General features: G+C 42.1%; 5 protein-coding genes across 10 annotated transcripts; 4 read left to right on the top strand and 1 right to left on the bottom strand.

The window, feature by feature from the left end:
- The first annotated feature begins 13 nt into the window (after nt 1-13).
- On the top strand, nt 14-4,988 carry LOC144189787 (uncharacterized). Its single transcript, XM_077710786.1, has 5 exons — nt 14-1,680; nt 1,753-2,654; nt 3,243-3,399; nt 3,969-4,129; nt 4,209-4,988. The coding sequence occupies exons 1-5, from the start codon at nt 1,536-1,538 to the stop codon at nt 4,383-4,385; spliced, it is 1,542 nt and encodes a 513-aa protein (XP_077566912.1). The 5' UTR covers nt 14-1,535; the 3' UTR covers nt 4,386-4,988.
- Nucleotides 4,989-5,166: 178 nt separating this feature from the next.
- edc3 (enhancer of mRNA decapping 3 homolog (S. cerevisiae)) lies at nt 5,167-8,660 on the top strand. Its single transcript, XM_077712183.1, has 6 exons — nt 5,167-5,677; nt 5,745-5,962; nt 6,053-6,397; nt 6,485-6,638; nt 6,756-6,973; nt 7,045-8,660. The coding sequence occupies exons 1-6, from the start codon at nt 5,514-5,516 to the stop codon at nt 7,377-7,379; spliced, it is 1,434 nt and encodes a 477-aa protein (XP_077568309.1). The 5' UTR covers nt 5,167-5,513; the 3' UTR covers nt 7,380-8,660.
- A 576-nt stretch (nt 8,661-9,236) lies between these two features.
- On the top strand, nt 9,237-14,494 carry LOC144214594 (tyrosine-protein kinase CSK-like). Of its 3 annotated transcripts, none has more exons than XM_077743139.1 (13): nt 9,237-9,246; nt 10,752-10,827; nt 10,965-11,078; nt 11,168-11,274; nt 11,730-11,949; nt 12,088-12,181; nt 12,266-12,331; nt 12,443-12,542; nt 13,256-13,346; nt 13,421-13,494; nt 13,569-13,764; nt 13,865-13,951; nt 14,288-14,494. In XM_077743139.1, the coding sequence occupies exons 2-13, from the start codon at nt 10,819-10,821 to the stop codon at nt 14,480-14,482; spliced, it is 1,353 nt and encodes a 450-aa protein (XP_077599265.1). In that variant the 5' UTR covers nt 9,237-9,246; nt 10,752-10,818; the 3' UTR covers nt 14,483-14,494. The 3 variants fall into 3 exon arrangements, with proteins under 3 accessions (XP_077599265.1, XP_077599273.1, XP_077599255.1); XM_077743147.1 differs by having other exon boundaries at nt 9,237-9,257; XM_077743129.1 differs by having other exon boundaries at nt 9,237-9,528.
- A 570-nt stretch (nt 14,495-15,064) lies between these two features.
- mapda (N6-Methyl-AMP deaminase) lies at nt 15,065-18,651 on the top strand. Of its 4 annotated transcripts, none has more exons than XM_077743175.1 (11): nt 15,065-15,131; nt 15,731-15,856; nt 15,949-16,079; nt 16,447-16,507; nt 16,579-16,666; nt 16,878-16,959; nt 17,031-17,157; nt 17,300-17,380; nt 17,483-17,621; nt 17,932-18,032; nt 18,237-18,651. In XM_077743175.1, the coding sequence occupies exons 2-11, from the start codon at nt 15,812-15,814 to the stop codon at nt 18,429-18,431; spliced, it is 1,050 nt and encodes a 349-aa protein (XP_077599301.1). In that variant the 5' UTR covers nt 15,065-15,131; nt 15,731-15,811; the 3' UTR covers nt 18,432-18,651. The 4 variants fall into 4 exon arrangements, with proteins under 4 accessions (XP_077599301.1, XP_077599284.1, XP_077599309.1 ...); XM_077743158.1 differs by lacking the exon at nt 15,065-15,131 and adding an exon at nt 15,141-15,270; XM_077743183.1 differs by lacking the exon at nt 15,065-15,131 and adding an exon at nt 15,410-15,510.
- nat10 (N-acetyltransferase 10) lies at nt 18,551-26,169 on the bottom strand. Its single transcript, XM_077743117.1, has 29 exons — nt 26,032-26,169; nt 25,554-25,674; nt 25,392-25,483; nt 25,147-25,318; nt 24,939-25,061; nt 24,141-24,202; nt 23,962-24,076; nt 23,769-23,876; nt 23,129-23,262; nt 22,923-23,016; nt 22,747-22,845; nt 22,542-22,678; nt 22,151-22,275; nt 21,936-22,086; nt 21,764-21,860; nt 21,310-21,426; nt 21,132-21,233; nt 20,978-21,052; nt 20,787-20,903; nt 20,562-20,695; nt 20,437-20,485; nt 20,221-20,311; nt 20,039-20,146; nt 19,796-19,968; nt 19,496-19,615; nt 19,271-19,369; nt 19,074-19,147; nt 18,920-19,000; nt 18,551-18,825 (listed from the first exon to the last, which is right to left on the bottom strand). The coding sequence occupies exons 2-29, from the start codon at nt 25,665-25,667 to the stop codon at nt 18,681-18,683; spliced, it is 3,108 nt and encodes a 1,035-aa protein (XP_077599243.1). The 5' UTR covers nt 25,668-25,674; nt 26,032-26,169; the 3' UTR covers nt 18,551-18,680.
- Nucleotides 26,170-26,207: the final 38 nt, after the last annotated feature.

The raw sequence follows: 26,207 nt of genomic DNA, 5'->3' as shown, positions 1-26,207 counted from the left end.
GAACATATCTGCTGTTAGTCGTTTGTGTAGAAGAAATGCCATGCTTACCTCATTAGAAAGATTGTTTTTTGGGGGGGTGGGGGGATTTCTGTACTCAGGAATGTCCGCTGGACCCGTAACTGTGCTGTGATGTATTTTTGTATAGGCGACGAATGTATCATTACTGACCTCACGTTGGACTGAACCAGTGCTACCTCAATCCTCGAGAGAAATATGCAATTGTTAAAGCAGCAAGAGCTGATGTAGCCATCTGCTGACATGTACTGTAGGCGGACAATCAAGTTAAATTTCACACTAAATGTTACTGACAACTTGACAAGTGTAAACGGCAAAACCTTGTGTTTGCTCTTTGAAAACATTTGGTGGATATATGGTCATGTGGAATAAATCATGTGTGTGCTGTCCAATGGTTCTCAAATTCAGCCAAGGGCAATTTTACCTATTAATTAGTCCATGAACAAATGCAGTTATTTGACGTCAGGAAAAGTTTCTAGCTTTTGAAAGACTGTGTCAAAAACTGTGACAACACTACAGGATTCTTGACATTATAAAGAATGTCTGACTCCACAATGATGTGTTTTCAGTGCACAATTTTTAACCAACCACTCACACAGCTTTGTTTAATTTTGCTTGGTTCTAGGATAACAGAGCTCAAAGTTTTATTTGTCTTTGCACTGCCAGCCCTCACAGTGGAAATTAGTTTTGGACATTTATCACTGTTTATGACATTGAAACATGAACATTCCAATAATTGGATTGTCTTTCTGTCGCTGTCTATGGGCAGCCATGGAGATTTATTTTCAATTTTTTTAAATACTCAAATAGTGGTACAAAATGTGTAGAACGACTTGAAATATTCACTCACATTTATTATGTGTAGAAAGATTAATATTGATATAGTTTGGATTTGTTTTTCTGCATCATACTGTTCCTTTGCGACAGAAGATGCTCAAGGATTGCACGCAAATGCTGTCTTTTGTGTGTGTGTGTGGCCATTTGAATGTTGTTAACAATTGGAGAAACAAGTCGTTTGGATTATGACGGTCACAAAAACACGAACTCTGTAGCTAAGATTTTATGGGCGGTGGGGGTGGATTGGGGGATTTATCGTCGGGATAGGTTATTACGCGTTGATTCTGCTGGATCGACAGCTGGTTCAGTGTGGGCTAGGAAAGAAGCATGCACAGACCGCGAGAGGCATTACCAGACTAGGATCACTCCAAATAAAGCCAACCCTCCAGAAAGCAATAATGCTTGCATAGAAGTGGAACTCGCTGCCCTACTTTTAGAAGGAGCGACTACCAAAATCGTGTTTTTTTTTCTCCATAGTGGAATTTCCAGCCTCCCCTCCGAATTCTGGAATATCCTCATTTTTTGTTCTTCAGCTACATTATCATTCAATTCTGTTATGTCGCATAGATAATCCAGATGCTCCGACAGCACATGGGGAAACTGAAAGTGAGAATGGTGCGGTAAATTGCCTAAACTAGGAACAAATCTTGTATTGGTCGCTTGGTTGGGACTAAACCGGATCCATGCCTTATCACGACGAAGAGTATCCGGGCCAGCCTCTTTGGCAATCTGTGATGCTCTTTTGCTCCAAGGGGATGATTGAGATCATCATGGTTGTGCTCTTCTTCTGGCTCCTTGTGCAGGTGCTCTTCACCAAACAATTAGAAGGTAAAAGCGCTTTCCGTCGTTATCACAACAAATCATTTGTAATTCCGTCATTTTTTTCCCCACTCTCTTCAGTTCACCTTCAGGTTCTCCTTCTGGTTGGACTCATTACCTTCTGTCTGTGCTTGCTGGCGGGATGTGTTCTCTGCTGGTGGCAAAGCGGCATTTGTTGTGGAGAAGACGAAGAACACGTGGCATCACTGGACTCCCCTACCCCAGATGCCGCTTCTGTGGCACCCCCGCCGACGCTTGGCCTTCAATACGACGAGCTCGACGGAGACACTCTGGACTACCCGTCTACGTTCGCCAGCCCGGCCGCTTTTGAGGGCCAATTGACATCCTGGTCCTTCTCCAGTCAAAGCCATTCTTCATCGGAGCTAAAGGAGCTGCCCAAAACATTTTTCTCCCTGCGCCGCTTCAGCAACCCCCTTTATAAGCCCATAGACAGCAGCCATACGTCCCTTCCTTCTTTCCCCAAACTCTTTTCCAAGGCCTTGCAGAGACGCTGCACTGTGACCGGTGGTCCCTCCGCGAGCCCACACGACCAACCCCTCCCCTTGGTTTCATTAGGTTACGGCTCCAGCGCCAGCTGCACGCCGTCCACACCCCACCTCCATTTTACGATGCTCTTTTCCCCCGACAGACAATCTGCGACAATTTCAATCCTCAGCCTGACGGGGTCATCTCTCACGCTGGATGACGTGTCAGTGAGGGCCTCCCTTCAGCCTCTCCAGCCGTGTTATGTACAAGCGTCCGTCCAAAACGGTTTCCCTCAGGTCACGCTTTTAAATGTAAGCTCCGCAGAGGAGCTCCAAAGGTGCACCCTTAGACTAGCCGTGTACGCGGGGTTGACGCACGGCGCGACTGGCGACGTTTTGGGTGAGCTGCAGGCTAAATGTTGGGAAAGAGACTGGGACACAGGACGCGAGATTCACTTCAACAAGGAGATCAAGTCAAGCAAATGGGTGGCTAAAAAGGTTGGGGTACAAAGAAAAATGTCGTTTCTCACAGAGGAAAAACTTTATTTGTACGCTCGTTGGTTAACATTGACGGCAATACAATGTCTGAGCAAAGATCATTCTAGAATGTTCTTGTCATTTTTTTTCTTGGTGGGGAACTAAAATTGCTATTCCTCCATAATTTGTAAATAGATCGAAGCAAAATTTGGTTTTGGGATGATTAGGTAATTAGACTTATTTATTTTGGATTTATTGTTGCCTATAGGTTCCAAGTTAGCCAGTAAAGGGTATGGTTGATCTTTAAGTGCACCTAACACATCTGGGTTGATAAGATGTTTAGGGTGGTCGTAGTTCATTTACCTTACGCCACATCCTGCAACTATGTTATACAGGTATAAGTTAAAAGCTCAGATAATGCTGCCTTTAATAGTTTATCTAATACTGATGAATGTGTAGCGTTAAATGAGAAAATTCCAGACTCCTTTTTTCAAAAATGTCATAAAATTCTTTAATGACGCAAACATAGCATAACAATATAACAATGCACAATATTCAATGGTCAGCTTCCTTCTCCTTTGTTTGAACTTACACCCTCTTTTGCTGCAGAGTGCGACCTACCATGACGTACTGATGTGTAAGGGGCTCAGCTGTCCTCCACAGATCTTCATCCTTCTGCATTTTAACCCTCACACACATCGGATAAAAGTGGCCGTCCTAAGGGCAGACAACCTGGACAACCTTGCTCACACTTCGACCGCACCAGGTAGAACTGCCGGTCGGTCACTCAAACTTTTCACTCCGTGTTCCTCCACACCACATATTCAAACTGCGAGGGTCGATATAACCCTTCAAGAGGGGAAAGGTAAAATATTTCCCTTTAGCTTTTAATGGTAAAAGGATTATGGGATGTCTTACAGGACCTGAACGAAGTGGGAGATCATCCCGTTTTAAATGACATTGTGGATTAATCCTTTACTATTCACAATCCTCATAGGGAAGTGTTTCAATCTCCACGGTAGCGCTAATCTTTATTTGCATTAGCATGTCTAGGCATTGTGTTCATGGCATTGTGGGCGTTAGCATCCCTATTTCATCATTCGGACCAGAAAAGGTCAGTGTAGATTGGAATCCAATGGATATTTACACAACAAGACAAAATGCTGTGTGGTATCTAATTGCTCGAATTACACATCGTCATCATGTCTTGTACAAAATCGCATACCAATTGCTGCCAGCATGATCAGTCAAAATGGATTTGGGCGTCTCCCACCGTCAATGGCACCGACCGATGGTCGTTCACTGCTAGCTACTGCAATCAGTGTTTGTGTACAGACTACCAAGTAGTGGTCAAGCTGCATCACAACGGCCTTGTGATCAGCAGTACAGAAACGAAAGGAGCCTCATTTGCTGTTTGGAACTCCTACTTCCTCTTCGACCTCCCACCAGGAGACATCCACCAATTACCGCTCATGTTGGAGTTTCTAATCGTGCAGGTACGACTCATTCTTGACACGAGTGTTTGTATTTAATCAGCTTTTTGCATTCATCTTCCCCCCTTTTGCTGCATATCAGAGTTACGCCAGGTCACATTGCAAAGTCCTCGGTCGAGTCGTCATCGGGGCCGAGGCCGCCCATGCGGGACGTGCTCACTGGAGGGACACGTGCAACCAGCGAGGGGAGCCGTCACGCTGGCACACGGTCCAGACCGAAACCACTGAGGAACGTAACACCCACATAACTACGGACTGAGTCTGTGACCAGCCAATTGCAGGGCACAAACAAGATAGACAACCAAACATACCTAGGGGCAATTTAGAGAACCAGCCTAGCATGCATCTTTTTGGAATGTGGGAGCAAACTGGAGTACCCGTAGAAACCCCACGCACACCCGGGGAGAACATGCAAACTCCATACCGTGAAGACCCACCTGGAATCGAACCCTCGGGACTGTCAGGCTGACATGCTAACCACTTTTTCAGCGGGCCAGCACATAGAAAATTGCAAAAAAATGACATCAATTTACACCCACTGAAAGACAAGACAAATAAAAAAACGATGACCTGTGTGTGTTTACGCAGACACCCGAGAATATGTTGATTAAATACAGGAACAAGGATTAGATAGGTCACATATGTGTGAGCGTAATGGATGACCGGCTGTTGTGTCTCATCATCTGTCTGCCGCGATTATGCCGTTTATGATATTAATTTGCATCTGTTACAGATGCTAATACAGAATGTTTTACATACGAATACATTTCCTATGGTCTATTCATAGCGTTGGTTTATTAAACTAGTCTGCCTTTTACATTGAAAGAAAAATGTAAAATTAAATTAAATGAAAATACGAGATTTAAATAAAAATCAATCAACAATAAAGCAATCATAAGAGAACGTTGATTGATGTGGTGAAAACATTCAGACTTTATTGCCTTGATTTAGCAACGTGCGTATGGGAAATGGGGGCGTTTTATTTTGGAATTGTACCAGAAACCGGAACTCGTCACCCAGATGCGAGCAGAGAGTGTTAGCAAACCATTCATCAACACTTAAGGTAATAGTTTCAAACTCCCTCAATTGACGCTCTTAAATTAACAGTTTCTTTGCATTTTTGACGACTATTCCGTGTGTTTACTTTCAAAATGGGCACGCTACATATTTAATTATTCTTTTATCTTCACTGCGCTCATTCACGAGAAAGACTATCTTAAGCTAACGTTAGCATTTTAGCTCTGCTTGATCGTGATTGTCAACTCACTGGGATTAGCGTTTTTCAACCAACGTAATCCCATTTGGTTAGTCACTACGGTTCGACTGTGGAATGTTTTCGTCGTTTATTGTGTCATTTGATGAAGTTCACGTGTGGAATTAGACAAGCATGGCTGCGGATTGGCTGGGAAGTTTGGTGTCAATCAATTGTGGGTCATCACTTGGAGTCTATCAGGGAGAGGTCTCATCAGTGGACCAGTCTTGCCAAACCATCTCACTTAGACTACCTTTCCACAATGGTGTCAAGTGCCCAGTTCCAGAGGTCACATTCAGGTAATGTGTGGGATTACTGTATTTTGAATGAATTCAGATCTACAAGGATGTCAACTCTTTTTTGCAGTGCCATAGACATAAAGGACCTCAAGATCTTAGAAATAAGAAATGGAACTGCTCAGATCAGCGCTTCATTTTCGACTAAAACCAGCAGTGCCCCGGTCGCGGTACCAAAAGGTGATTCTCGGACTGTGGAGATTGTCAACTCGCCGCAACACTGCTCCAAAAGTTTTGGAGACCGCCATCTAGATGTCCCGAAGGGCTTCAGGCGGCGACACAACTCTTGTAAATTTTAAATGCGACCGAAACACAACTTTTTATCCAAAAAAAAAAAAAAAAAAAACTAATTGATTTTATTTGCCAATTTTGCGGCAGGGTCATCAAGCAGTCGAGGTGCAAACCAAGCCACCCCCAAAAAGAACGGCCTGAAAAACGGTAACAACCAGATGAGGCAAAGGGACGACGAGTGCTTCGGAGACTGCATGGACGACGGCCTGGACACAGATTTTGATTTCGAAGGAAACTTGGCTCTGTTCGACAAAGCGGCCGTGTTTTCAGAGATTGACACGACAGAGCGACGAAATGGGGCCAGGTCACGGGGTACGCCTTATGAACAGACGCCCTCGCGATACCGCCACGACGAAAACATCATCGAGGGCAAACCTGTTGTGTACAGGCAGATAACCGTACCCCAACCTGGAACCAAAGAATACTGCACTGGTACGTTTTTTTTCGTAATGCCACAGAACGAATGTGGCCATTACATAAGTATTAGTTGATTAATTATTTTTGTGTGCTTCTTAACAGACTCTGGATTGGTTGTACCGAGTATAACTTATGAACTGCACCGACGTCTACTGTCAGTCGCTGAGCGATACGGTCTCACGTTGGAGCGACGGCTTGAAATGACCGGTGTGTGCGCGAGTCAAATGGCTCTCACGCTGCTCGGTGGGCCCAACAGGTGAGCTTTGAAGTCCTGCTGTCGTGGATTTCATACCTGTCCCCTCATACGTTTTCCCTTTTTTATTTCGAGATTTAGTCCTTCAAATGTGAAAAGACTTGTTTTGTGTTCTTCTAGATTCACGCCAAAGAATCTCCACCAGCGTCCCACAGTGGCGTTACTGTGCGGTCCGCACGTACAGGGGGCTCAGGGGATCAGCTGCGGTCGTCACCTGTCCAATCACGAAGTGGAGGTGGTCCTGTTCCTTCCCAACGTGGGCAAAATGCTCGATTCGGTCACCAACGAGTTCACGCTTTTTGTCAAAACAGGCGGGAAGCTTGTGTCCAATGTCAAAGGTGAGCAGGTTTTTTTCCCCCCTGAAAACTTATTAGGGATGCCTTCATGTTCTTGTTTTCTGGTTGCTCAGACTTGCCAGACACACCCGTAGATCTCATCATCAACTGCCTGGACTGCCACGGGAACACCTCGCTGGTGGATCAGCACTGGTACCGCACGGCCGCAGACTGGGCCAACCAAAACCGGGCGCCCGTGCTTAGTTTAGATCCCCCAGTTTGTGGACAGGGACAGGCAGTGGAAGCCAAGTGGTCCCTCTCCCTTTGCCTCCCACTTCCCCTCGGGGAGGGGGCCGGAAGGGTTTACCTTTGCGACATTGGCGTCCCCCGCCAGGTCTTCCAGGAGGTGGGCATCAAGTACCTTTCGCCTTTCGGGTGCAAATTTGTGATCCCGCTGCACTCGGCTTAAAAGGGACGGACCACCCAGACAGCGCAAGATTATTGTATTCCTCACTTTCTAATCTTGGGCAGTTTCTTCAGTAGTTTACAAGTTACAGAATTTATTTTTAAGATGTGAATGTGGTCTCTCCTACATTCCTCACGACAACCATCGTTTAATGCGTTAGTCGTCCAAGCCAATTGGAGGGAAAGACTTTTGTTTCAACAATTTGAGATTATTCAGATAATATAGTAAAACTTTAAGAGGCTACAGTAATGATGTAGATATATTCAACCTTATATTGCATCTTTAATATTGGGAAGAGGAGCCTATGTAGAAAAAAAGTTGATATATTATGTTAAATCTTGTTGGACAATCTTGAACATTTTGATGTAAATCCCATTGGGATTGAACAATATTTACACCTTAACATCGTCACTGATATAAATTCATTGAACATGGCAGCTCCTTAAAAAAAAGGATATTAGTCTCCAAATGGCCAGATTCTTTTCCATGCTGACGTTGATTGTGTTGCTAAGGGTTTTGGTTTAATGACAAAGCATGTCTTTATTTGATCCCTTGTTGTAGTATTGTCTGAGGTCAAGTTTGGATACATTTCAATGTTTTCCTGCATTTTATGTACGTCGTACCCTTAAATTTATGACAGAGTAAGGCAAGATATCCCAGTCAAAATGCATGCCAAACATTCTTGACTAATAACTAGAATGACCTTTTAAAATTAATTATTTTTGCTAATTGGGACTTTTTTCTCGTTACTACTAACCATTTTCTTGAAGGTCGAGCTAAGCCGATACTGTGAAGGAAAAAAAAAAATCAGGTTTGAAGAGTACTGGTTTGCGTTGCACTACAGTCAGAAAACAGAAATAAGCGCATTCTTCATTTTGGGACCAGATTCATTAGTGCAGGATGCAATTTGTTAACAAAAACATTGACAATTTTGTTGTTTTAATTTTCAGTTCATTTTTATTTACACTGTGTTGTATTCCAGAATGAGTGTGTTACATATGATGAGCCCAGTCTGATGGTTCATCCAGCATTAATGAATGTTGACATTGTGAATCGCGCTTCTGCTGTAATTGGGACTTTTTTATTTGTTTCTCAGAGATTCCATGAAGCTGTTTGGAAACATTTGTAGTATACTTGTTTTATCACGTTTGTGGGGATTGTTTGAGAAGCAATTGTTTGCATTTCAACACTCAACCCAAGTACCTATTTTTGGTCATTGTTTTCGAATGTTTGAAATGTCTGCGGTCTGAAATAATTAAAAAGGTTGGCCTTTTTTGTTTAACATTTTTGCTTGAGTTTCTTGTTCAAATTAGTGGGCTGAGTTCATTCACTGCCCTTTATGGTCATAGTTGTGCAGTCCATTTTAACTGAAGTGTTCAATGCAGTTTACACATATGAGAGGTTTATTAAGGCAGGTTTTTAAAAGTGGAGTGAATACTTTCCAGATTCTTAATTTAGAGAAAGAAGCACAACCCAAGGGCCTTTTATATCTATCAATGTAGGCTGATCATAACTAGTCCAGTTTGGCAAGTTTTGCCCTGAACAACCCATCACAATGTGAGAAATTCACATTACTACATCCAGTTACTGCTTGGGTAATATTTGAAACTTGGTTTATGCAGAATGAATGAGCCTAATGCTAACATAGTTTGATTTGACCAGAATTGGCGGTGCAACATATAGGCAGGCTACTCATTTCCCGGCATTTGCAGTGCAACATATAGGCAGGCTACTCATTTCCCGGCATTTGCCCAATCCAATATGGCGGCCGCTTTAACGTGTTCTTTCACGTATGTGCTTCAAGAAGGTGCGCATGCGTAATGCAAAATCAAGGTGCGGCAGTAAGAACTTATCAGAAGCTGTTGGAGTTGTGCGTGACACGTAAAATAATTCCTTTTCATTTCTAGTGTAATTTAGCATGATCGTAGTCATTTTAGTTTCACTTGACCTTGTTTCTGAAGACGTCTGTGGTGGGGTTAGGGGACCCCTGTAATCTGTTTTCCTGGTTACTTTCCTTATTTCTGGGCTTCGATTTGTTTTGTTTGGTTTTCGTTTGCCCGTGTGAGGAAGCCCGTTCATGCCGGGATGAAAACCAATTGTAGGCAGTATAAAAATCTATAGACTAGCTGCAGCCACTTTGACCTGCATTCAGGTACAGTAAACATCTATTTTATTGCCTTGGTGGGGATTTTAGTTTTTTATTTTAACAATTGTGGCCTTTTTCCGCCTGCTTAAATCATAGCTCTCGTGAAATTAATTGTAATACCCAAGCACACTATTATTACGATAACATTATACTACTCCCACTCTTTTCCAAATATATGCAACACCCAAGATTTGAAAAACATTCTGTTCCTTTCTCATGTGTTTGAAACAACATCTTCAATCAAATTGGGGATGTATTAAGCAGGTGGAAAATTGGAATGGAAAACTCTTCCTAAAGTACAGTGAAAAAGTAACATGGTCATACCAAGCATACAATACTTCTAATTATAATATTGTTGCACACAATGCAAGTAAACATTACCCGTGTGCCCTAAATGATAGTTTGATGTTGAAAAACCAGTTTAACTGCAACAACAGAAGACCACTGCTTACTGGAGAGAATGTGAAGCATTCTGGATTTAAAGCACCCCTGCTCATTTTGTAATAAATAAGCTTAAATGATTCATTAATTTGATCAAGCAGTGACCAATGATTTGTTCATTAAATGGGAGTAACAGTGCAATGTAACAAACAAACAAAAAAGGAGAGAAACCTTGTCACAGGAATGCAGAGATACTTGAGGGAAAGCTTGGTAAGAACTGGAAAGTTCACTTGTTCTAATAAGTAAGTGAATCTCTATCTCTTTGTCAACGGAAGGCGTTAGCGCGTACGTATTCCATGCACAACAACTTGTTGACAAAATGATTATATATGTATAGATGGCTGCTTTCTTGACAAAAAATCTAAGATTGCATTTCCAGTTAGGCCACTGTTTTACAAAATAAAATACGTAGTTGATCTGTCTGTAGCCTCAAAACTGTTGCCCCTTTTCCCCCCTGAAAAACTGCTCCAAACCATTTTTTATTCATCGCTACTATTTGGCTGGATGTATTTTTTTTCATTTTTATCAACTGGGTAGAAGGGTGTGTTCATTCTTGGTGTCCGCCATATCTTTCCCACGGAAACTTAGCGTGTCATAATTCTTAATTCCTAGTTTATTGTGTGTGTGTGTGTCACGGAAACTCGTCACATTCCAGAATGGCTATTTTGACGCGTGTTTGTACTGTCATCTGCTTCAAAAACTCTCTCTCAATCTTCCAAAACACTTCGACTGACTGCGAGGGCTGGCATTTATTGTAAAATTGACCGTTGTCCCTATTTTTTCTTCAGATGTGTCCTCCGGGTGAGATGTTTCCAGTCAGAAGATGTCACCTGTGAAGGGATTTGGACTGTCAACATGGCAAAGGTGCAATTGAGTTTTACCTTAGTCAGATCCACAAAGAATCTGGAAAAGCTGTATAAGTTTTTTTTCTGGTTACATGAAAAAATGTTCAACTGTGAGTTGAGTTGGGCTTCACCCCACTTTTTGAATATTCTTTCTAGACTCCATGGCCCAAAGGCTCCAAGTGTGTGGGACGATTGCAGTTTAAAGGTTCATTAGAATGTCACCTTCCCTTTAAGGAAGGAGAAATGTTGACCATCATTAATACCACAGAGGTAGAAAATATTATTTATATTTTTGCTTTGATAACACAGCTGCTTCTTTTCATCTCTGACACATTTTTCATTGAATTTTTGTTTTACAGGATCCGCAGTGGTGCATAGCTCAAAATAACAATGGTCGTCAAGGAGCTGTTCCCACCAACCGCATTAAAAAAATAGTGAAAAGTGAAAGCCAGCTGAATCTTATGCCGTGAGTTCTCAATTATGTTTTTTTTTTTCACAATTGCAGCTTGGTTAAGCTCAACGCGATTACTTAGACTGTAACTCCTTCCTCTAAAATAATGTACAATATGATAATCTGCATTGCCAGAACAACAAAAAAGGTCTATGGACATCTTTTATGTACATAGTGTCATATTCCTCCAAAAATAGACCTGTTCCTGCATTGCAGATATTGGACAGTAGATAGCACCGATTTGCGTTGACTTGCTACTTTGATTTTGTATACTGTTGTTGTAGTTATGTAGTACCACCAATCGGCCTGAAAAGTCAAGATTCTGACAAAAAGTTTGTTCAAAAATAAAGTGAGGGGGATGAAAACGGTCATAATTGCGGTATCATTATTATTTTTAAATATCTTTGCGTATGAATAAAGGATAGGAGAATTTTCTTTCTCCTTTTAGACCTTCCCGGTTCTCATTGCAGGTGGTTTCATGGCAAAATAACACGAGTTGAGGCCGAGAGTTTGCTGTCTCCACCGGAGAAGGGCTTTTTCTTAGTGAGAGAGAGCAACAACTATCCAGGAGACTACACGCTTTGTTTGAGCACCGACAACTTGGTGGAACACTACCACATCATATACCGCAACGGCAAACTCACGATAGATGAGGAGCAATATTTTGACAACCTCATCCAACTGGTCGAGGTACCGTATTGACTTTTTCAATCTATTATTTCTAAGTTTGTTATATGGCATACACAATAGTAAATGATTTAAAAAAAAGGATAAGTGGACAGGGAGGACCCATTCATTGCCTGTCAAAATGTTTTGTTTCTTCCAAAGCACTACAAAACCAATGCCGACGGGCTGTGCACTAGTCTCGTCAAGCCAAAGTTGGAGCAGAAGACTGTGGATGTCCAAGATGAGTTTTTAAGAGGTACGCTTGACTCGACTGCTCCGTCTTCGCGGCTTTCGTGACGACACGTTTGCGACATCCCTCTTGTCTTTGGCTTCCAAACAGGTGGTTGGGTGAAGAACAGGGAAGACCTTCTGTTGAAGAAGACCATCGGACAGGGAGAGTTTGGAGGCAAGTAGTTGCACGACTGTTTCCATCCCAGCAACAGGCAGGAAGACAACATGGGGTGTTTTTACTTGTTTAATTTAACATTTTTTACGAACTAATTTATCATGTTTGCAGAGGTCATGTTGGCTTCCTACCAAGGCAATGAAGTTGCTGTGAAGTGTCTTAAAAATAATACCACTGCCCAGGCCTTTACTGCAGAGGCATCTGTTATGATGTGAGTAAGACAAAATACCTCACCTAACCATTATTCTACCATGCGTCTAATCTGTCTTTTGGTTTATTTTTGCGGTTAAACTAAAGAAAACATCAAATTGTAGGGGTGTTTCTTTTGAAGAGGTCATTAGGTGTGCCTTCATATTTGTTTTTATTTGAATGTATTACAATGTTTTTTGGGTACAAAATGCACTTCACAGACGCCTAGTGGAGAAATCAGGGATCTTTGATAGATGTTTCACTTCCTTTTAGGGGGATTTAATATTTTGTCACTGCACTGCAACTTTTGTTGTTGTTGCAATAGGAAGAAGTAAAAATGATTGTGATGCATGTAGTATTTAGTTAAATCCACATATAATCAATAAGCATCATAGAATCAGAATTCCGTATATATATATATATATATATATATATATATATATATATATATATATATATATATATATATATATATATATATATATATATATACATATATATATATATATATATATATATATATATATATATATATATATATATATATATATATATATATATATATTCATGTACATAGTCGAACTTTGCCTCAGTTTTTTGGTACAACATTTTGCGCATTATACTCCAATAAATACGGCAGATACAATTTCTATTGCCCTCACTGAGTATTGGTCATATGAAATGATTTTCAATACAAAAAAGGACTAAACTCTGATTCACTGCTACCTGCTAAAGGAAATTAAGACACGAGAACTTGGTGCAACTGCTCGGAGTGATTGCAGAAGAGGACGGCACTTTGTACATCATCACTGAATACATGAGAAACGTGAGTGTCCTTGTCATTGGCAGTCAACATCATGAATACTTGCCTTGATGGGCTTGCTTTCCCCCTCCCGTCAGGGTACCTTGGTGGACTACCTCCGTTCCAGAGGACGGACAGTCCTGACGAGTGTGGCGCTTACTGATTTCACCCTGTGTGTCCTTTGTACATCTGCTTTAATGAACTGCAAGGCGACGAGTCAACCTGAACTATTGTTCTTTGGCGCAGGCACGTCTGCGAGGCCATGGTGTATTTGGAATCCAATAACTTTGTCCACCGGGACCTGGCGGCCCGGAACATTCTGTTGTCGGAAGACCTCGTGGCCAAAGTCAGCGACTTTGGTTTGACCAAGGAAGTCTCCTCCCTTCAGGATACTCATAAACTCCCCGTCAAGTGGACATCACCAGAAGCTCTCAGAGAAAAGGTAGACTTTTTTTTCTTTTTACAACGGTAAGAAGAACTTTGTTTTACTCAGAAAATAGTACTTGCAATCATTTTCAGCACCCCGCTCTTTCCCACTACAGATATTTTCCACCAAATCAGATGTTTGGAGCTATGGTGTTTTGCTTTGGGAGATTTTCTCATTTGGTCGAATGCCTTACCCCAAAACTGTAAGTATCCAAGTCACGACAAGAGAAAACATTGACTCAATCAATTATCAAGTATCCGAGTAGACCTCCAATACTACTTGTATCGTTATGGTGATATATCGCGATATTTAGTATCCCAACAAGTGATTGTGTGCTCCCGCTAAGACGTTTTAAGAACATGTCAGTGTTCAACAAATAATAACAGGTAGCTTTTCCGCTAGAACACTGCAATTGACAAAGTCCAATTAGTTTTGACTTGAAGGGGGCAAATGACTTGTTCATTTGCCCCTAACTTTAATATTTAATTTTCATATGTTGAAAACTAGCTTTAGCCTTAACAATTTCTCTGCTGTGTAGAAGTTAAAGGATGTGGGCACTCTTGTGGAGCGGGGTTACCAGATGCCTGCGCCAGACGGGTGCCCTACACAAGTCTATGAAGTCATGAAAAACTGCTGGCACTTGGACCCGGATGCTCGACCAACTTTTCAATCTTTGAAACAATCGCTACTGCAAATCAAGCACAAGCTCCGAAAACAAGGCACACCACTCTGACAAAACTTTTTCTCCTTCCGGCGGTTTGTGGAAACCTTACTTCACTATCATTGGACATCACAACATTATTCAATGTTGCTTAAGCCCCATGACCCCTAATTGTGGTCATGTTTGCCAAATATTATCTGTTTATTGTGCCTCCATTTTTTTCAATCTAAAGGTCTAAGTCTGTTAATTATTTTTTTCTTTAGCAATATAATGTAAATAAACCTCAAGTATGTTTTATTAAGTGCTCATACATGAAGCAGCCTGGGATTTGTCATGTATCCAATAAGTGTTAAATATTGGATAAGTCATTTGTTACCTGATGCTGAAGAGCATTACGAGCACAAATGCAACCAGTTACCGACACAAGGCAGTATAATTTTAAGCCTGATCATCTGACATTTGCAACTTCCATTTTGTGCATTTTTTTTATTTGTATATTTTAATGCCGAGTCCAAAATTAATGACACCCATGCCCATGTATGCTTGTGAAAATCATTCTGTAATGTCTTTCTGGTTTTAGTATGACTATTATTATTTTTATAAAACATTCCGGTAGTGTAAAATGAAATTGTGTGTGCATTTTTAAGTTGACATTGTCAGGAGTGGGTTGATTGCCCCTCCTGGCATGATGTCATGATTCTTATCAGCCGTGGCTAATTAGGTGATTAGGTTTTTTTTATGCTATTCAAGCATTATGGTTTTTGTTGAACGCTGTCGGATCGTCTGGTTTCATTCCCTGTGTTTCCACGTAGTCATGCCGTTCACATTGACGCTACGCTGCATGTTTCTTTTCTGTAGTAGTAAGTGATCAAGCTAAGTTGTTTATGTTATGTTACCCCGTTTATTAAACCAAGCAACAAGAGCAACATATCTGCCTCCCCTTTTCGATTTGCTTCGGCGACTCCGCACCTGGGTTCACCCCCCCCCCCCCTCCCCCCACCCCCCCCCCCCTCCCCCGATCGCGTCGCACTAAGCTCTTGCTAGGGGGGGGCCTAACAGAAAATAATTGAGAAGCACTGGGTTAAACCAAGTTTTATCTAGTATGTTTATGACCTTTAATCATTGACAATGTATATTGAATGAGAAATGTAGGACGTTGGACCGGATGTGTTGTTGGAGATAAATTATAAAATAAGCCTTTGGAGTATGTATGATGTTACTCGAAATGGAATTCACACCCTCTTCAATATGAATATTTTTACTCGGAAATTATTTTCTTGTTTGGGGGACTGATTTATGCACTGCACGCGTGTGTCACAGACAAATGTGTCCGGAGAACACAACAGGGACCCATTTGTCCGCCACACAAGACAGCACCCAAACACTAACACTGTTTTGACTATGGATGAGGACGACAGCGTCTTTTATCGGGACCTCCCGAAAGTGGTGAGCAGCCCTGATTCTTGTGGATAATTTGCAAATGAAGAACTTTCTTAAAAATAAAAAAAAACTAGTAATGTTTTTTATTTTGTTTCCAGGAGCTGCACGCTCATCTCAACGGCTCGGCGAGCTTCCAAACTATTGGGAAACTCATAAAGGCAAAACATCATCTCAATATCGAGCAGCACATGACGGCTATTGACAAAAATCAACGGAGAACGTTGGACGAGTGAGTGTGGTGCACTACGCATTTCTTTATTGCAACAAACAATAATTCCAAAGTCATCAATTTCATTGTTTTTTGAGGGGTTGGACTCCACAAGGATCACACAAATGGCCTTTTTAAATTTAATTTTAAAAAATCAAAATAGAAATGAAGTTGGAGGAAAAAAAGGGAATTATTTGACCATTTGATATAATTGGGAAAGCTTAATTTTAAGACACTTGATTATTTTAATAATTAAATCATATGAAAATCACGTGATTTAACCTTTGACACAATTTGGCACTTGGACAAAAATGGCTTATTTAAATAATGATTAAGTCTAATTTTTACCATTCAAATTAGGATCATGACTCGACATTTCGTGCAAAAGGTGTTTTCAGGTTTTCAAGGTCATTCACCAGCTGGTGGATACGGAGGAGGACCTCTTCATGGTGAGGATAGGATAGGGTGATTTCAAAACTATCTTTTCATTGTTAAATCAAATACCTTTCTTTCACGTCAGGTGGCCACAGATGTCATCAAGGAGTTTGCTGCTGATGGGGTCAAATATTTAGAGTTGAGGAGTACACCAAGAGAGGAGAAGAAAACAGGTATGGGATGTTAAAGACAACAAAGACACTTATTCACATGGATCAAAGTAAAAAAAAAAAAATCATATTTATATATACAATTGGTGTCTTTTTTAACCTAGCAACAAATATGACTTTACATATAAAGTACTGCTCTCCTTACAATTAAGTTTGCCAGATTTCAATTATAATTCTTTTCAAGAGTATCAATCATTATTATTATTTCTTTCAGGTTTAACGAAAAAGAGTTATGTGGACACTATTCTAAAAGCCATCCGGCAGTGTAAGGAGGACGAGGTGGATATTGACGTAAGGTAGGTGTGTTATGAATCTATTGCAATGAAGGGGAAAAATGCTTTTAGTAAAGAGCACATTTCTTCTGGAGGTTCCTTGTTGCCATCGATCGCAGAAACGGTGCAGAGGTTGCCATGGAAACGGTGAAGCTGGCAGAGGAGTTTATGCTATCATCTGATGGATTGGTGGTTGGACTTGACCTCAGCGGGGATCCCAATGTATGTAAAATATTCAAAGATTATATTGCCTTCTTTTTAATTGTTGATGCATGCCGCCAAATGAGCTTGACACCCAAATGACGGCGTACACAGAGCATGATAGAAACCCATCTGAAGCCATGTGCTTTTTTTTCCTTCCCAGGTTGGGCATGCTAAAGACTTGCTTCCTGCCTTGCAGAGAGCCAGGAACAGCGGTCTCAAGTTGGCCCTGCACCTGTTCGAAGTAAGACATTTAAACAAGAGCTCTTGGGCTGCAAAAATCGGAACATTAAAAGCATTCGATCCCAAGCACCTGTTTTAAAAAAAAAAAAACCCGTTTTTTTAGGTTCCCTCTCAACTGAAGGAGTCGGAGCTGCTCCTCAATTTACCTCCAGACCGCATCGGTCACGGCACCTTTCTGTGCCCCGATGTTGGCGGCTCACAAAGCCTTGTCGACAAAGTGCTGAAGCATAAGATCCCTTTGGGTAAGTTCACCTTATTTTTTCCTCCCCTCTCTTGACTACTAAAACTCTCATATGAAATCACACTATAGTTAGTTGTTTAACTCTTTAGAAAGCCATTTAGCTTGTGACTGGTGCAAAAGATCCAATGCATTTTGACTGCCATCGATCCCAGTCAAAATACCTTGGACACCTTGCACCGTCAAAGGTAGACAATGGAGTAAATTAGAGAAAAAAAAATAAACCTGATAATTTTATATATTCATAAAACTATGAATCAACCAAATCCAAGTGACATTTGTGTGTTGATTCTACATCTGTTTACCTTCACCAGAGCTTTGCTTGACATCAAATGTGAAAGGACAAAGTGTCCCAAGCTATGCTCAACATCACTTTAAGCACTGGTACCAGTTGGGCCACCCGTGTATCATCTGTGTAAGTTTTACCTCATTTGTATGTGACCTTCCGTCAATGCGTTTTTTTTGGTAAAACTATTGGACTTTTCCATTTTGACATTAATGCCACATTTTCAATCAACCAAGAAATATATGTTTGTGTATATATGTATATGTACATACATATATGTATGTATTTGTATGTGTATGTGGATATAATGAGTTGCCATTGGTCCTCCTGCAGACAGACGACAAGGGCGTGTTTAGTACAGACTTATCTCGGGAATACCAACTGGCGGCGTCCACTTTTGGCCTGGATCGCCAGGCCGTGTGGAGCCTGTCTCGCCGGGCTATCGACAGCATCTTCGCCACAGACGACGTCAAACGGGCGCTTGAGCAAAGATGGGCCCAATTGGAGCCTGGCATGCTCCAATTATAGTTTTGCACTGCGCCCAGGAGGGGCCAACTGCTTACTCACTTTATGGAAAATTGCCTAAACGACTAATCTTTGTAGCAATCATAACATTACTAAAAGTGAAAACACTCGATTGACTAATGTTCCACACTAATGCACAACTTTAATATTTGTACTTGATTTTAAAAAAAAAAAGCTGACAGCTTGTCCATTTCATGCATCCAATTAAAAAAAAATTGGAATCGCATTGTCCATTTTCCTTTCTCACAATATTTAGATTTTTTTTCTTCCAAATTTACCAGGTTTGTTATTCTTCCTAAACTTTCCTTGCTTCTTATCCATCCTCTTTTGTTTCCCATATCCAGGATCAGCATTGTCCGCCACTGCGGTTCCTGCATCTAGTTTCCTCTTTTGGTCACTGACAAGAAAGCAAACAGAAAACAAACTTACAGATTCCTGGAGAAGTTCTGCACAAAAAGAAAAAAAAAACATTCCATTCCTGCCATCCTCACCTTTTAATGCTGACGATCGCCGTGCTCCCACCTTTCTTCAGCACGTCATCCCATTGGTCGTCCTGTCCGCGGATCTTGTACCTGCAAACGCAAAGGATTGCACGCCGCTCACATCAGGTCACATTTCGTGTGTGCTGAGATGTTCCAAACTTACTCTTCCATATCAAGGTCTTTCACTTTCTCTATTTCCCGCTTGTGTTTCTCCTCAAACTCTTTTGCTGCCTCATTCTGACGAGAGAAAACTATGTTTACTTGGGAACGTCAAGGAGAAATATCATGTTTTTTCCCTTAAAAGCTACCAAATAATCACAAGTCATTTTGAATTAATGGCAATTGAAGGAGAGACTGTACCAAATCATCTTTAAGGCTCTGGACAGTTGGCTCCATGTCGACGTCTTTGGCTGTAGCCATGTCTGCTTCGATGGCTTGTTCTTGGATGCTGGTAAAAACCTACAGCACAAGTTACATATAACTATAAACAAATTGTCAATTTCACATCCACCCCATCGAAAGGTGACATATTTTTAAAAAATCCAAGCAAGTGATGAGTTTGTTTTGGGCGAGCGGTAAACTCACTTGCACAAATTTACGCACAAGACGGTTAAAAAGCCCCATGAGCTGCGTGCTCGGGAGGTCCACCTCCTTTTCCAGCTGCCCCACAGTTTTGTGTTGCAGTCCGACGCCCAACAGCATTGCCTGGAAAACAAGAACCACCTTAGACAAGTTCAAGTGTAGGAGAAAACTGGGTTGATGGACAAACGTATGGATTCATTTTCAGACATGGCGTGACTCCAACTCCGTCTCGACTTCGGACAAATTTCTGTCTGAACGTGGCCCCGGCCGGGCTGCTGGATTTCAGAAAAGCGAAGGACTTACACACTGCGCTGCCGACAGAGACACGTTCCCCAGCTGCTTGAGGAAGAACAAGCGCGCCAAGGTCGGCACCAGGTCCATGATGAGATGGTAGTCCACCATGCTGCGAGAGTATAACTCCAGGCGCTTGAGGTCGTACGGGCTGAAGTAGACTGCCAGCTCCGAAGCGCTCAAAGCTGAGAAAAAAGGGATGACTTTTGAGCTCCTCCCAAGTGTGGCGAAAAAGTGACGGCGAATCCGCCCTACTGCTGTGGGTCTCCTTGGCGCCCCTGTTCTGGAGGATGCTGAGGGCGAGGCTCGGCGAAAAGCTGCTGAACTTGTAGGACAGCAACGAGAGGAAGCGCTTACGGAAATCTGAAGCAGACAAGAGGGGCTCAGCGGGGAAAAGTAATGAGGACCAAGTGGGAGGAAGCGGCAGGAAGCTTCACCTTTCCAGAATGAGGGCAACCAGGTGCTCTGGTCCTCCTCGCTAATCAGCTCTTTCACCATCACGCACGAGTGCTCTCCCGTCAGGTCATTCTGCCGATGCGCAAATGGTCAGAAAAAAACACCAGTCAAAATCTCTGACAATTGAGAGTCTGCTATTGCAAAATTATGCCTCTTAAAAGAGGCAAGCTTGAGTTATTTTAGGCAAGAATACTCACGGTTGTTTGTCTCAAGTAGACTGGAGTAAAACCTGCTTTCTTCCAAAATCTGGCAGATAAAAAAAAACAAGTCATCTTTCACATATGACCATTCCAACCCACCGTCCGCCCAAGAACATCCTCACTTGAGCAGCTGAGCCGTGAGACCGTAGGAGACCCCCAAATAGTCAAGTCGCTCGGCTCTCCTTTCGCTCAGCTTCAACAGCAACGGCGGGAGCTCCTTGCGAGGCGTCACCACCTCCTCCAAGAGCGTGACGGCCTGAGACCACAACACTTTGTTTGTCATAATGCATTGTCCACCCACCCAGTCCAAAAACTGTGCTAGACCAGAACCCGTTTGAATGGGATACCTCACTGTTGACGCTGGTGATTTCGTTGCGCTGGGAGGATGTGCTCTCGTCCAAGGTGGGGAACTTGCCCTCGTAGTACATCTGCAACAGCTGGAGGACTCGCGAGCCGTACCCCATCTGTAAGACGGATAAGATCAATGGGCTGAACGGAAGCGTGACGCTTCACCATTGCACAAAGACCCTTTTTGTACCCCTTGATAATCCGGATTGACGGCAATCCGCACCACTCTGCCTCCGGACAGGCCGGCAAACTCCGGGTCTTGAAACTGAACGCAAAAGGATCGCCAATCTCACTTTGTGTGAAAGAGCAAAGACAAATGGAGGCTCCGCTCGGTTTCCTCGCACCTGTTCCGACACCGTCCATGGAATGAGGTCACCCGAGGCTTTCTTCCCCCTGGAGAGGCTGTTGAGGATGGACTGCCGGGAAATTTCGCCCTCCAGACAAACCTGCCATGTTTCCGGAGGATAAGTAAAAGGGCGACAAAATTCTGGAGCGTATTCTGCTGGAAGACCAACGACCGACCTGCACCACAGCGAGGACTTCGGGTAGAGAGTTCTGCGTGGGGGGGACTGGCGGGAGAAGACAGAAGAGGTGATGGGCCGGCGCGTCGGACAACATCTGTAAGTCGTTGGGGGAATTCTACAGAGGAACAAGAAGGGGGGGGAGTGGAATAAATGGGAGGAAATCACCAATCTTACGAAAACATGCCACGATATTGATTCTTCAGACAATGATAGAATTTGCGGATACACTATTACCTTGACGTACGAGTGAGAAATTTGATATACAAGTAGAATTCCAAACAAATAAAAAAAGTCGGCAGTAGAAAAGTAAAAAAAAAAAAAAAAGGGAAATCATTTAGTGTAAGGTACGATTACTAACTCATTTTTAAATGACCAGAAATAGTCACTTGCCATTTATAGAGTGAATAAAGCTTTACAAAAGATTTAAAAAGAAGCAGTTCGATCTCACTCACCTTATAGTGGGACGCCACATAGAGGGCCATCAGACGCTGTAGGAAGGCCTCAGACGCTTTGTGGTAGCAAAACAGCGTGTCTCTGTTTACATAATATCTTCACGCACTTGGTTAAGCTTAGTAGACCGCTCAATGGAGGTGTTTGATGGTTTGACTTTTAAATTCAGGATACAGGTCACAGGTTTGTGGAAGAGGACAACCAGAGAGGAGTCTCGGGATGTTGAGGCAGTCCAAACACAGCAGCTCGTTGAGCCACTTCTCCACCGCGTCATTGGCCGCGTACCTAATGGACTCGTGCAGGCTGACTTCGTGCAGCGTGCGAGCTGTGTGGGATACGGAGGAGAAGTCACACACCCAGGTTGCCAGTCCAAAGTGTCTGCTGCATACCTGCCGCCAATCTGGCCGTGCTGGTGCTCCTGTTCTGGGCCGACATCTTCTGTTGGCTCTCTGCGCTCTGCTGCCTCAACTGCTGAATCAGTTTTAGGGAGAGGGAGCGACCGGTGCCTTCGTAGCTGCACACAGTCAAATGGAATCACCTCAAAATCAGACAAATCATTCGTTTAACACGGCCAAATTTCCGACTGCTTCATATTTAAAACCTCTTTTGTACAAAACAAAGCCTAGTGTTCCGTGTAGAGGTAAGATCGGGCTGAAAAAAATCCAACCCGACCCGACTGGGCCTGTGGGTATTCATTTTCTGTGTTTTGTTTTGATATTACTTCCCATGAGCTAATATATTGCATCCCCGATTCCACACATTTAGTGGGATTGCACTGACCCGTTGATGGTGGAGGCCATGAAGACCAGATAAGGTCCTAGCAGGTTCTTGACAATGGGTAAGGGGATAGCTGCCGCCTCGTCAATCACCAGAAGCTCAGCCTGGCCAAGTCTGACGGCATCGCCAGGATGGATATACTGCAAGCAACAAGATCTTGGAGATTTAGGATCAACGCACACGTTCCTTTCTTGCAAATAAATTCTACCTGAATAGTCTGCCTGTGCTCTTTAAATATATTGACCCTGACGACCGCTTTGTCGAACTCTGGATTCATCGACTGGATGATCTCGTAATCCATATGTTCCTGCACCCGAAAAAAAGCGGAATGAAGGCGGCATGTGGTTTACAACGAGCAACACCACACTGGTGTATCTTCATTACCTGATACTGAAGCGCATCGAACCCTTTAAAAATGAACTCAAACATGGTCTTGAGATTATCTGGGCTTGGGGATGTGACAAAGATGTTGGAATAGCTGGAAACAAGACAACACTGTAAGAGGTTACATTTGCGCTACTGCGTTGTCGCCGCAGCTTTGAATTGGATTATATCCATCCACTATTCACGGTCTAGGGATTAATTCATACCCAAAGGCCACGGCACCCGCGACCGCCAGCCCCATGGCGGCCGATTTTCCTCGACCACGGGCGGCCGTCACAGCCACGGTGCTTCTAAGGGTCTTCTCAGAGATGGCTTCGATGAACTTCAGCATGCCTTTGGCCTAGACAAGAACACATATCGTTAGATTCTAGGAAGATACAAATTTGGGCTACAAGAAATTATTAATTGGATAGCTTGCTAATTGTCAGTTATTTTGTAGCTTTGTGGACATGTGGTGTTTCATAAAAATAGGACTGATGTTAAACTTCTGAGGAAAATGCAAATATTGTGGGAAAAAAACTCATTTTTTTATGATAATATACTTTTTTTCCAAACAATCTTTCCGCCTGTTAAAAAAAATACAATTCTGCAATTGATGAGCCCTGATATAAAATAAATAAATAAATCAGGCCCCGAGCACTGATGCCACGACATCCCAAGAATTTACCGACCAAATTTCATTATGATCTGTTCACAAATAACAGAGAAATAGCTCAAAATGAAAGAGTATAAACCACCCACAATAACGTCAAAAAAGTCATGAGTGACGATTTGACAGGCCTCGTCATAAAAATACACAGAATGTTACATGAATTTAAGTGGATTTATTTTGGAAAAGCCTGTCACCTGGTCCATGGTCTTGCATTTATCCACCAACACTCCCACTGGTTGAGTGTCCTGAAGAGACTCCTTGAGGTCTTTCAGCTCTTGTTCTTTAGGAGACAAACCCTCCTCCTATAGTAGAATTAGGAATAAAAATTACATTTGGGGCGTTTGCTTAATGAGCAAGCGACTGATTGGTTGTTGAGAGTGCAGCCACCTGCGTCTTGGGTGGAACTGGCTGAATGTTGGCCATGTGGCTGGAGATGGGCAGTATGTGGAGTTGGTCGTCAATGACCACGCAGTTTTTACAAGAGGAGAGGGACAGGATGAACCTATAGGACGAGGAGTGCGCCGTTTAGTTGGAGTTAAAAATGTTAAAGGCGGAGTGGCGTTTACCTCTCGTTGAACCTTCCCACTACGTCCTGATGAGCCTCCGTTCTGTAACGAGCGTGCACGTCCTGGAAGAAATCCATAGCAACAATTGCATCATGTCACTAAGAAAATGCTTAGGTCAAATCGATGTCATGTGGACCAATTTTAGATATAATATTTAGGTTTTTTGTTTTATTATTTCAAAAAAAAAAATCAGATCCAATGAACTGGATCAAAATAAATATTCCGTTTTTTTTAATAGTTCTAAAACACTATTTGAGGTTTTTTTTCTTAGTAAGTAATCATTACTTTTTAATTTCAAAAGGAAACTAAAGATATATTTTTTGAATCCTGTTTAGTATTAAGAAAAAACAGAAAGTATTTTATAAATTTATTTTTAGATTTTATATAATACTTTTTGAAGTAAAAAACACAAAAGAAAAAAAATGGATTACAAAAATAGCAATTATTGATTTAAAAAGGGAAAAATCAGGAAATATAATATACATCTATAATCTTCATTTGAATTTGATCCTAAAACAGAAAGCCGACAGTCACAATTTACTTTTTCGGGCCGGAAAAAATGATCTGCCGGGCCAGATTTGGGCCCCAGGGCCGCCACTTTAACACCTGTGCAGTAACAGGAATAGTTGCAGTATTTTTCATTTAAGAAATGTCAAATAGGTGAAAGACTAAAAGATGGAGAACTGAAAGAGACTTGTTTTTTAGTACTGATTTTGGTAGTCAGTGGTCAAACCTAAGAATTGGGTGCTCATACTTGCAGTGCAATTGTGGCATGTGTGGAAGAGCTCAAAGATTTACCATCGTCATTGTGTACAGCTGCTTGAGAGAATTGATTGACCGTAACAGTATGACAACAATCCCACCACCTTCCACTGTCTCAACGGTCCTGGCTAAGAGGTTAGGAGTGAGGGCTTCAAAATCCTGTGCAATAAAGGTAGTAAATAAAAGCAAGTAGAAACACACACACACACAGAGAAAATCAGTCATCTCAGAAAGGCTTACTTACCTGTAAGACGCACATTCCAAAAGTGTTTCCCAATATCTTGTGGGTCTCCTTGTAGTAACAGTAGCGGATGTTCGTGCCGGCGACAAAGAGCTCAAAAGGGTCGTCCTGATTGAGATTCAATGTGCCCGTCTTGATTTTCTTTTGGAGCTGCTTCATGCGTTTCTTTCGATTGCTGCATGGGCAAATGGGGCTCAATTGTTGGAAAGAAGTTGGACATTATAAGACCAATAGTTCAGCGTAGTTACCTGCTAAAGCCAAGCTCTTTTTTGTAGCACCACAAGACTGATGGTCGTGCTCGGACACTTGCTTTGGATAGCATGTGATGGAGGATCACCACCTAGAACGTCAACCCAAATCCATTGTTATTTTTCAAAATGCCAACAAGCTTAAAATAATGAGAACTTGACCTGATCTTTTCCACGATTTCCGACCACCACAAACATGGAGCGATGGTGGAGGGCAACTCCATTCTCGATCTGGACCCGAATGCGGTTGTCGACTTTCTTGCGGACAGTTGCCATTCTTTTACTGCAAAACAATCCAGAGGACTTAGACATCTATTATGTCGTACAATGAAATGGCACAGCAAGGAAAACAGCACAAATAGAACATACTTAATTTGAAGAAAAAACATTTAAAGGGAATAGACACGATGGTTAGTTAAACTATGAAAACTGCCGAATTTTTAAAATCGCTGATAATGGAGAAAATGTTACGAAAAAAATACACTAGTTTCGTAAATACAAAATGATAGATTCAACACGGATGTGAAACATGTATCTCCACTACATCGCAAGCGCTAACATTATTGCTGCTCAGTAGATTCTAGCACGCATGTCTGGAATACAATACGATGATAAAAAATAACCACATTATCCACATTACCTTGTATTTTTCACACTGTATCAAAATGTTAGGTGTTTAAATGTGTCCTGCCGTCATGCTGTTGAGAAAACTCACATGGAGCGAGACACAGTTCAAGAAGGACCCCTTGTTGTTACGTCATATTGTTGCGACGTCGATCCTGGTACAACATGGTATATGTACCTCCCTTTCTTTTC

The sequence above is a fragment of the Stigmatopora nigra genome, chromosome 2 (genome assembly GCF_051989575.1).
Source record: "Stigmatopora nigra isolate UIUO_SnigA chromosome 2, RoL_Snig_1.1, whole genome shotgun sequence".
Taxonomy (NCBI): domain Eukaryota; kingdom Metazoa; phylum Chordata; class Actinopteri; order Syngnathiformes; family Syngnathidae; genus Stigmatopora; species Stigmatopora nigra.
Note: the sequence above shows the minus strand (reverse complement) of the source record. Positions and strands in the feature narration are given on the sequence as shown.

What these genes read in the sequence shown, in the direction of transcription:
- LOC144189787 (XM_077710786.1), top strand. Translation starts at nt 1,536, where the DNA reads ATGCCTTATCACGACGAAGAGTATCCGGGCCAGCCTCTTTGGCAATCT. An exon ending in CTTCACCAAACAATTAGAAG is followed by an intron (nt 1,681 to 1,752) that starts GTAAAAGCGCTT and finishes CACTCTCTTCAG; the next exon opens with TTCACCTTCAGGTTCTCCTT. An exon ending in TCACACTTCGACCGCACCAG is followed by an intron (nt 3,400 to 3,968) that starts GTAGAACTGCCG and finishes GTTTGTGTACAG; the next exon opens with ACTACCAAGTAGTGGTCAAG.
- LOC144214594 (XM_077743139.1), top strand. An exon ending in CGGACAGGGAGAGTTTGGAG is followed by an intron (nt 12,332 to 12,442) that starts GCAAGTAGTTGC and finishes TCATGTTTGCAG; the next exon opens with AGGTCATGTTGGCTTCCTAC. An exon ending in GAATGCCTTACCCCAAAACT is followed by an intron (nt 13,952 to 14,287) that starts GTAAGTATCCAA and finishes TCTGCTGTGTAG; the next exon opens with AAGTTAAAGGATGTGGGCAC.
- mapda (XM_077743175.1), top strand. Translation starts at nt 15,812, where the DNA reads ATGGATGAGGACGACAGCGTCTTTTATCGGGACCTCCCGAAAGTG. An exon ending in CGGAGGAGGACCTCTTCATG is followed by an intron (nt 16,508 to 16,578) that starts GTGAGGATAGGA and finishes CTTTCACGTCAG; the next exon opens with GTGGCCACAGATGTCATCAA. An exon ending in ACCTCAGCGGGGATCCCAAT is followed by an intron (nt 17,158 to 17,299) that starts GTATGTAAAATA and finishes TTTCCTTCCCAG; the next exon opens with GTTGGGCATGCTAAAGACTT.
- edc3 (XM_077712183.1), top strand. Translation starts at nt 5,514, where the DNA reads ATGGCTGCGGATTGGCTGGGAAGTTTGGTGTCAATCAATTGTGGGTCA. An exon ending in CAGGCGGCGACACAACTCTT is followed by an intron (nt 5,963 to 6,052) that starts GTAAATTTTAAA and finishes ATTTTGCGGCAG; the next exon opens with GGTCATCAAGCAGTCGAGGT. An exon ending in AACCAAAGAATACTGCACTG is followed by an intron (nt 6,398 to 6,484) that starts GTACGTTTTTTT and finishes GCTTCTTAACAG; the next exon opens with ACTCTGGATTGGTTGTACCG.
- nat10 (XM_077743117.1), bottom strand. Translation starts at nt 25,667, where the DNA reads ATGGCAACTGTCCGCAAGAAAGTCGACAACCGCATTCGGGTCCAGATC. An exon ending in GTGGGAAGGTTCAACGAGAG is followed by an intron (nt 24,077 to 24,140) that starts GTAAACGCCACT and finishes CTCGTCCTATAG; the next exon opens with GTTCATCCTGTCCCTCTCCT. An exon ending in GCGATCGTCAGCATTAAAAG is followed by an intron (nt 18,826 to 18,919) that starts GTGAGGATGGCA and finishes CTTTCTTGTCAG; the next exon opens with TGACCAAAAGAGGAAACTAG.